The 10,511-nt window shown below is 30.6% G+C and overlaps 1 protein-coding gene across 1 annotated transcript; it reads left to right on the top strand.

The window, feature by feature from the left end:
• The first annotated feature begins 373 nt into the window (after nucleotides 1–373).
• LOC145571165 (protein FAR1-RELATED SEQUENCE 5-like) lies at nucleotides 374–3,321 on the top strand. The gene is made up of 4 exons (XM_081630241.1): nucleotides 374–428; nucleotides 1,146–1,660; nucleotides 1,758–1,897; nucleotides 2,973–3,321. The coding sequence occupies exons 1-4, from the start codon at nucleotides 374–376 to the stop codon at nucleotides 3,319–3,321; spliced, it is 1,059 nt and encodes a 352-aa protein (XP_081486367.1).
• The last annotated feature ends 7,190 nt before the right edge of the window (nucleotides 3,322–10,511 follow it).

The following is a 10,511-nucleotide window of genomic DNA, read 5'->3' as shown; positions in this document are numbered from 1 at the left end:
TTGCTTGTTTTTGTGATTGTGCTGTTTTTTAATGTGTGATGTTTAAATTTGTTTGTTTAAATTTTCATTTTTTGTCCAAAAATTTTTTCCGATTTTTTTTCCCAAATTTTTTTCGATTTTTTTCCAGTTTTTTTTTTTCGATTTCCAGATTTTATTATTTTCAAGTTTTTCGATTTTTCCAGTTTGTATTTCCAGATTTTTCGATTTTTTTCCCAATTTTTGTTTTTCGTTTTCAATTTTTTTTTCCAGATTCTTTTTCGACTTTTTTTTTTTGCTTGAGTTTTTCTATTTGCTTGAATTTTATTGGATTTTAATTTCAGATTGTATTTTTTGCTTCAATTTGTGTTTTTGATAATTAGGTTTTTGCATATTCATGGATTTTGATAACGTTGAACATAATTCTCCTTCTTCCTCTATTACTCATTCAGGTAATTTTAATTGTTTTGATACTTTAATTTCAATTTACTTAGATGTTCTAAACTTTACTTACTTGCATGTTCTAAAGTAATTTTGTGAATTTGTTGATTATGTTCAAAATTTGTTTTAATGTTCTAAATTATTTCTGGTTATGTTCTAAAGTAATCCATTATGTTCTAAATTTTTCCACTTTATTCTAAATTTATTATGTATGTTATAAAGTAATTCACTATGTTCTAAAGCAATATGTTATAAGTATGTCCGTGATTTGGTATGTTCTAAGGTATTCAGCTAAGTTTAATTGTTTTAATGCTTTAATTTCAATTTACTTACATGTTCTAAACTTTACTTACATGTTCTAAACTTTACTTACTTACATGTTCTAAAGTAATTTTGTGAATATGTTGATTATGTTCAAAAGTTGTTTTAATGTTCTAAATTTTTCCTGGTTATGTTCTAAAGTAATTCATTATGTTCTAAATTTTTTCACTTTATTATGTTCTAAATTTTATTATGTATGTTATAAAGTAATTCACTATGTTGTAAAGTTTATCCTTAATGTTCTAAACTTTTTTTTTGTATGTTCTAAAGTTTTCTACGTATCTTTCTCTTTATGTTTTAAACTTTATTTTTATGTTATAATATTTTCTACATATTCTATGACTTTTATTGTACGTTCTAAAGTATACCTTCTAGTTTTAAATTTTACTTTTTATGTTCTAATACAGTTGGTGTTATTTATCGTACTTCTGAGGTTGTTGGATCATTTAGCCCTGGTGGTACCACGAAGGAATGGATTCCAAGTGTTCCCGAGGAGTTAAAACCCCATCTGGGGATGATATTCAAAGATCCTGAAGAGGGTCTTAGTTTTTACAAAGCATATGCAAATGCCGCTGGGTTTACTTCTAGGAAATCTACTACTACAAGGAAGAAGAATAACAAAGCTATAATTGCTTTTCAATATGGAGTTTGCAATAAGGAAGGTTTCAGGGCAACAAAAAAACCTATTGCTCAACCAACCATTGATGAAGAAGGAAAAGTTCGTATTACTAGGAAACGTTTAGTCGCTCGTGTAGGATGCAATGCTCACATATGTATGAGATATGATGCCGGAAAGTATGTTGTTAGTCATTTCAAAGAAGAACATAATCATTGTTTATATACTCCAAGTTGTGCAAAATTTCAAAAGGATAATAGGAAAATGCATATTATGCATAAAAAGTTGATTATTGATAATTCAAAGGTGATTTATTTTTATGTGCCAGATATTGTTTTAATTGTTATGATTTACTATGTTCTAAAGATGATCCTTAATCATAGTAATTTTTTTTTATACACAGGTAAATGTTGGTCCCGTGAGGTCTTATACTATGATGAAAGAATTAGCTGGATCACATGATAATGTTGGTGCATCTAAACAAGATTTCAAAAACTTTTATAGAGATTTGAAGGCTTATATTGCTGGATCAGATGCCCAAATGTTTGTGGATAACTTTCAAAATAAGAAATTGGTTTGGAGTGCATTTTTTTTTTACTATGATGTTGATGAAGAAGATAGACTTTGTAGAGCTTTATGGGCTGATCCTATTGTCGAAAAAATTATGCACTTTTTGGTGATATGGTTTCCTTTGATACCACATTCCAAACAAACAGGTGATGTTCTAAATATAGAGTTTTTTTTATGTTCTTAAACTACTATCTATCATGTTTTGATGTTCTAAACATATATTCCTTATGTTCTAAATTATGTATGTTTTATGTTCTAAACATAGATTGCTGATGTTCTGACATACATTGCTGATGTTCTAAACATAGATGCCTTATGTTCTAAAATATATATATCATGCTTTCATGTATTAAACATTATGCTTTTGTGTTTTACACTTTATGGTTTTGTATGTTTTTCAAACTATAGAACATAGGTTTTGTATGTGGCATATTATGAAAAAGGTGCCTGAAAAAGTAGGTCGGACATTTACCCAAGAAACTGATTTTTTGAAAAAACTTTGTGCATGTGTTTGGCATTTAGAGATTGAGCGGGCAGAATTTGAAGAAAAATGGAACAAAGTTATTTCAGAATTCAATTTGAACAATCATGGATGGTTGGCAAACATGTACGACATACGTGATATGTGGATTCCAGCGTATTTCAGAGATTTATTTTTAGGTGGCATCATGAGGACCACATCTAGATCAGAAAGTGAAAATAATTTTTTCACTATGTTCACCAATCCCCATCTCACTTTGATTAAGTTCTACATGAGGTAATATGTAAATGTCTAAATATGTTCTAAAGTTAATCTTTATGTTCAAAAGTTTTTCTTCAATGCTCTAAAGTTCTCTTTTTATGTTTTATAGTTTTACTATTTATTTTATAACTCTCTTTTATGTTCTAAATTTTTTCTTACATGTTGAAAATTTTTAGTTTAATGTTTTAATAGTATTTAGATCATAATAATTATTTCATGTGCATTATTTTAATATGTTCTAATGTAATTCACTTTATGTTCTAAAGTTATCTTCTATGTTCTAAAGTTAATTTCTATTTTCTATAGGTTTGAATGTGCATTGGATGCTCAAAGGCACACTCAAAATAAAATGGATAATGATTCGAAGAATAAGCGTCCAGAGTGTAAGACTCCAATTCCTTTAGAAAAAGATGCTTCCGAGTTGTTTACAACAACAATTTTCTATGATTTTCAATATGAGCTTGAAATTGGATGTTTTTATTGTGGTGTTGAGGAGATGAAGAAGGACAATGAGATTTACATTTTCAAATTAAGGGAAGGATCTAGGAGGAGGACTTTTGATATTGTTTTTGATCCAACTACCTTAGATACCAAGTGTTTTTGTAAAAAATTTGAACGTGATGGTGTGCCTTGTAGGCATATGATTTGGGTGTAGAAGGCAAGGATGTTAGAAAAAATTCCCAAGACCTACGTTCTAAATAGATGGTGTACAATGGCTTATAAGAAGCCCATTTTTTATTTAGAGGGTAATGTGTTGGAGGAATGTCTTAATGCAGTAGATAAGAAGATGCTATTAAATGATTTGTGGTCTAAAATTCATGCTTGTGTGAGTTTAGTGCAAAACAATGAAGATGATCTAAGTGATCTTGTCAAAAAACTTCGAGCCATGAGAATAGATTTGGAACAGAAGAAAACAACAAATGGAAGCAACAATCTTTTTAGTAAAGTTAAAGACATTGAAATGCTTATTGGAGCTAGTTTACCTCCTGAAGTTTTGATCAAACCTCCTAAAATTTCAAAAAACAAAGGTACGGGGGTTCATGTTCCAAATCAGGTTAATGTTCCAAATGATATCAATGTCTCAAATGATACCCATGTCCTAAATGATATCAATGTTCCAAATGATACCCATATTCCAAATGATATAAGTGTTCCAAATGATACTCATGTTCCAAATGACACGCATGTTCCAAATAGTGACAAGAGAATGAAGAGTGACAGAGAAAAAGCTGTTGAACAAAGTCAAAAGAAGAAAAGATTATGTAGAGCATGTGGAGAGCTTGGTCATCATGATAGTCGTAATTGTCCAGGGAAAGTCAAGTGATATTGTAAGTAAACATTTTTTAGTTTTCTTATGTTCCATTAGTAATAAATTAAAATTATTATATAATATATGTGTTAAAGGCTATTAATGATATCTTAACTTTTTACTTTGAGTTTTAATTTAATAAATGCCTCTTCTGCTCTTCATATGATTTTGTATATGTTCTAAAATGCATCGAATATGTTCTAAAATTTATCATATATTTTAATGTGTTTATGTTCTAATTTTTTTTTAATTTTTTGTAAATGGATATGCTATTAGTACAATTGCATGGGACATTTTAGTTTTAGGAAATAATCTCATTTACTTGCACATGGAAAAAATTGTGTAATTTTTTTTATATTTATTTTGTATTCTTTTCAATTTATTAACATAATATCATATTATTTTTTTGTCCAATTATTCTTTATCAATAGTATCCAACCCATAGATTGATCCACAACCACCGACAAACCCACCGACTTGAACCCACCAACCTACCATTGACGAACCCCACCATGTGAACATATCATCTACGAGGCTACAACCTAAAATCATGTTGAATTAACATTTGTAAACCACACCGACAAAACGAAATTTACCATGAGAATGGGGTTGGATGAGTATGAAAGAACAATTTTTTGCGAGTAATGTGAACCATTTATTTTTGGCAAATTTTTCAAGTAACAATAATTGAAAGTAGTATTAACTTTTTGATTGCATTTTTAAACCAAAATATCAAAACCATAACCTTTTACATAAAAAAAAATATATTTATATATGCATAAAAGGTTAAAATATCTTTGTGTCGTTTTTGGAGGAGTTGGTGTCTTTGGTGTGACCTCATTCCTTTCCTCTTCCTTCTTCGTTGTATGAAAAACTTAAGCTTATTATTTTGTCTAAACATAATTAAAATTACTTTAGAACATGGACAAGTAATTTAGAACATAAACTTAAATACTTTAGAACATAAACTTAAATACTTTAGAACATAATTAGAAATACTTTAGAACATTATAAAAATGATGTTCCGAATCAGGGCAATGTTCCAAATGATATTAATATTCCAAATGATACCCATATTGAAAATAGTCATCTCCATATTTGTACAAAAATGTACTATTAAATTGTTTTAAATATCTTTCTAAAGATATATACTTGAAATTTACACAATCATATATCAAATTTTGTTCATCTTTGACCACTTTCTAGCCATCTTCATCACTCTTTTCCGTTCTTCATTTACTTCTGATGTTATAATTTTCCCACAATATTCCACTCGTAACCTTTTCATTTGCTCACACTGCAAACAAAAAAAAAAAAAAAAAAAAAAAAAAAATACAAACATGTTAAAATTAAAATACACACATTTAGAAACATAAACACGTAATTTAGAATATAATCAAAAATACTATAGAACATTCCCATGTAATTTAGAACATAATCAAATTAACTTTAGAACATAAACATTTAACTTAGAACATAATCAGAATTATTTTAGAACATAGACAAGTAATTTAGAACATAATCAGAATAACTTGTAATTAGGTTAATGTTCCAAATGATACCCATGTTCCAAATATATTTTTTTTATATTTTTTTGTATTCTTTTTATTATATTGAAAACATAATATCATATTATTTTTTTTGTCCAATTATTCTCTATATTCTTATGTTTACAATTATATTAGAACATGATTATGTTATAACTCTTATTCTTTTATTTTTTTTTCCTTTTTGTAAAAACCATGACTTCTACCACCACCAAACTCCACTCGAAACAAAGATGACTATTGCTGAAACTAAGATCTTAAGCATGATTATTGAAAAATAAAGGTAAATAGTTAACTATTAAGCCAACCCACCACTAATAACTATATTGAAACCACCAATAGCAGCATAGAAACCATCCGCCACCACCACCACCACTATTGCAACTTACCCTAGCAACCTATCAACCTCAATTAACACATAAATCAACCATAAACCCATAGATTGATCCACAAACCACCGACAAACCCACCGATTTGAACCCACCAACCACAGCAACGGAATTTACCATGAGAATGGGGTTGGATAAGGAGGAGAGAAAATAATTTTTTGCGAGTAATGTGAATCATCTATTTTTGGCAAATTTTGCAACTAACAATAACCGAAGGTAGTATTAACTTTTTGACTGCATTTTTAAACCAAAATATCAAAACCATAACCTTATCATCAATCCCATAAACAAGAGTACTAAAAACACATGTCTTGTATAATATATCTATATATACATAAAAAAAAATTTAAAAAAAAAGGTACTATTATATTGTTTTATATATCTTTCTAAAGATATATACTTGAGATTTACACAATCATATATCAAATTTTGTTGATCTTTGACCACTTTCTAGCCATCTTCATCACTCTTTTTCGTTCTTCATTTACTTCTGATGTTATAATCTTCCCACAATACTCTACTCGTAACCTTTTCATTTCCTCAAAAAAAAAATATTTAAAATTAAAATAAACATTAGAAACATAGACATGTAATTTAGAATATAATCAAAAATATTTTAGAACATTCCCATGTAATTTAGAACATAATCAGATTGACTTTAGAGCATAGACATGTAACTTAGAACATAATCAGAATTACTTTAGAACATAGACATGTAATTTAGAACATAGATATGTACTTTAGAACATAATCAGAATAACTTAAAATTAGGTTAATGTTCCAAATGATATCAATGTTCCAAATGATACCCATGTTCCAAATAGTGACAAGAGAATGAAGAGTGTCAGATTGAACATTGACATGTAATTTACAACATAATCAAAAATACTTTTGAATATGCTATTCAAAAAAAAAAAAAAATTATACATGTTATTTATAACATAATCTGATTGACTTTAGAACATATACATGTAATTTAGAACATAGACATGTAATTTAAAACATAATCAGAATTACTTTAGAACATTGACATGTAATTAGAACCTAATCATATGTCTTGACACTTACATTATCCTTCTCTAGCCCCGAATTCCATTGTTTTTGACATTGGCCTTCATAAGTTTCCATGTGCTTCAACAGAAATACTCCACAATCATGTTTGTTTGCATCGCTCTTCCATTTCATCTCAATGTTTCTTGTTTCGTTAGTGGAGAAAACAACACTCTTGTTATCAGTTTCTTCATAGAAATCACCAAATGCCTTCAACTACAAAATTAATAATATGTACTTTAGTATATAATCTAAACTTTACTTACTTACATGTTCTAAAGTAATTTTGTGAATATGTTGATTATGTTCAAAAGTTGTTTTAATGTTCTAAATTTTTCCTGGTTATGTTCTAAAGTAATTCATTATGTTCTAAATTTTTTCACTTTATTATGTTCTAAATTTTATTATGTATGTTATAAAGTAATTCACTATGTTGTATAGTTTATCCTTAATGTTCTAAACTTTTTTTTGTATGTTTTAAAGTTTTCTACGTATCTTTCTCTTTATGTTTTTGTAGACACCCAAATGTGTCTCCCCAAAACCAAACCCAGTGATGAATACCTTTTTCATAGAATGATTATCGAACGAGGTGAAAGTGTGAAAGGTCTGGTGTTGCGGTTGGTTTTCATTAAAAATTCTTTCTTTCTGTTTTCGAAAAACAACTCTATTTTATGAAAACAGCCAATCCAGTTTAGTTAAGTCCACGACAAGGGTCCAATAATAGTGTAGTTGGATAGGGCTTGCAAAGAGCTTTCCAACGATATATTATAAGCCCAATTCCAATGAATAATGAGGAAGTTATGGCCAAAATACTAAACTGGGCCGGTTTGATCTTTACATGCGGCCCAATGATCTAGGGGAGGACCAATTTTAATTATTATTCCTAAAGTTATTGGAATTAATTATAGTCTTCTAGAATTCTCTAGAAGGTTCTTTTAAATCCTAATAAGATTAGAATTAATAATTATATTTTGATAAGTTTTATTTGGAATAAAATATTATTTTATGAAAAATACGATTTCAGTTTTCATACGGACTTTACAAGTCGATTTTGATTGACAAGTGGACTCCATGGTTGAAAGCGCGTAGGAATCCAGGCCGTCGCCAAACGACAGGCCTGTCGCCATGCGACAGAGCTTGTCGCCACGCGACAGCGTAGAGTTTTATTCCTTATCAAATTCTACCTATTTCCGGACTGTTTTCTTATAAATAGGGTCCCGAACCTCCGTTTTTATTGATTCACAACAATTCACAATCATCCTCAATCATCAATCAATCATCTATTCTCTCTATGCTCTCATCTCTCTAGCTTTTCACAAACAAAATTCCACATTCACGAGATCTAGAAACACCTAGCCAAGTTCGAAGTTGCCTTCGCCCTAGACGTGAAAGGTTATAATTTCTGAGGGTTTGGTCCCAAATCCTTATTTCAATTATTTAATTTAATTGTTTGATTTTATTATTTTCCTTAAAGTTACTAACACGTGTATTTTGTTATTAGAAAGAGGTACGAGGCATCAAAGTATGTAATCTTATTGCTCTATTCTTGTAGAAAGCATGTTTAAATTTGTTTAATTCCTAGTATCATGTTAGGATGTCTTTATTGCTTTCTAGTATCATGTTTAGGGTGCCTTTTACTCTTTTCTAATAGCATGTTAGTACCATGCTAGGTTTAAAGCTTTGATCTTTAATGCTTAGTGACATGCTAGGGTTTGTTATTAATCTTGTTAGTATCATGCCTAGGATCTTGCTATTAATATTATGATTTAACATGATTATTGTTATTATAATTATTATTATGATTATAATTATGATTTATGATTATCATGTGGCTTGATATATATATATTTATTGTTATTGCTTCATCACGCCTTTTATGCATGTTTAAAGGGAATTTGTACTTGTAATCACGCTTAATAAGATAATAAATAATCTTGTTTAATTTAATTTGATTATAATTCAAGTGATTGCCAATAATAGTTTTCTTGTGCATTAAGTTCAACCAACATAGATAAACAGGTTTAGGGTTAATCTGTTGTTTGCATGCTAGTCAGAAAGCGCACATGAATGCGAGAAGAATGAAGTAGAGGCCTATTATTAGGGTAGGTTCAATCTCTTTTAGGTTTGATTTGTACCTTCATCCCCGAACCCTATTTGGTTCAAGACCTTTTGGAGTTGACGGTCTCATGGATCGTTAAGGGGTGTAATCTTTACCTTGTGAACGGTTTACAAGTTCCTAAAACTTGTTGGCGACTCTATTGCTCTATCTTCTTTCCCTTTGGACACCACCATGCTTAAGTGTATGATCACAGTGGGGTTCAAGCTTGGGGTAATGCTTGAAATATTCCCTACAGTTTTTGGCGACTCCACTGGGGAGGATTTCTATTTTAATTCCTGAAATTTATTTCGGCAATGATTTTGAATGAGTGGATGAGACTCGAAAAGTTCTAAGTATTTCATGTGCGTAATTTTGATTAGCATTATTGTCATATACATAAAAAAGGTCCTCATTGGATAGACCATCCGAAATGAGTCAAAAACATAGGATTTTTACACGTAGGAAATTTGAGAAATATCTTTCACAACTAGAATTGAAATAATGCTGCGAAGTCTGGAAAATTCTAAGAACGTAGATACCTGCTGAGGCATGTAGGAACTAGCGTCTAGAAAACAGGGCTTGTCGCCTGTAAAGTGCTTCTGTCGCTTGGCGACAGGGGTACTTTTGCGGCGACAGTCCCTGTAGTCTGGCGCCAAGTTCTTCCAATACCGAGCCAGAACTCTGTCTTCTAGTTTTGACCATTTCTAGCACTATTGGCTCGATTCTACTTCCTGATTGAGTTTTTCTCACTTTTCTGAAACCCATATGTGTTCTACATATGGACATAACCCTCTGGGGGTTCACGCTCCATCTACCCAATCGAACGCTCCTGGCAACGACGGGTACATCCGAGTTTGTGAATCCACCAAACCGTGGAAGCGAGTTTAACTCGCGGGGTCCCATCCACTCGCTCCAACCCTTCCAAAGGTAAGGCTTCCGCACGGTGCATTCTGACTCATAACCATGGACCCTCTTTGACTAACCCATATCCTGAACTTTAGAGAACTAGAGCCATGGTTAGGTTGCAAACTCATTGCATTATGTTGTGACTATTTGAACTATTTGTGCATTCTTTGCTTGTGCATACCCTATATGTGCTAACCGTTTGTTTGACTTGTATTTAAGTCTAAATAAACCAATTAATGACTAAAAAGGACTTTGTCTAACTAATTAATTAATTAATTAGACTAATTAAAGACTAATAAAGTAATTAATCTGACTTAGTACGACTGTAGGCATGTCCCCTTAAAGTAAGCTTAATAGAAATAGTCCCAGATTAATGTTATAGCAATGGTGTAGAAATTTGGGCCGTGGCGCCGCAGTTTACTGCTTGTCGCCTGGCGACAAGCTTCAAACTGTGGCGACAGTTCTGTTGTTCCGGCGATAGTCCAGATTCTTACTCGAGTCATCACGACGAGTCTAATTAACCAGTCAGCTAATCAGTTTAATCAA

Source organism: Chenopodium album, chromosome 12, assembly GCF_948465745.1.
Source record: "Chenopodium album chromosome 12, dcCheAlbu1.1, whole genome shotgun sequence".
In the NCBI taxonomy this organism is placed as follows: Eukaryota; Viridiplantae; Streptophyta; class Magnoliopsida; order Caryophyllales; family Amaranthaceae; genus Chenopodium; species Chenopodium album.
Note: the sequence above shows the minus strand (reverse complement) of the source record. Positions and strands in the feature narration are given on the sequence as shown.

Excerpts from the sequence above, each read along its gene's own strand:
- LOC145571165 (XM_081630241.1), top strand. The coding sequence starts at position 374 with ATGGATTTTGATAACGTTGAACATAATTCTCCTTCTTCCTCTATTACT. Across the intron at positions 429-1,145 it reads TTCCTCTATTACTCATTCAG|TTGGTGTTATTTATCGTACT; the intron begins GTAATTTTAATT and ends GTTCTAATACAG. Across the intron at positions 1,661-1,757 it reads TGATTATTGATAATTCAAAG|GTAAATGTTGGTCCCGTGAG; the intron begins GTGATTTATTTT and ends TTTTATACACAG.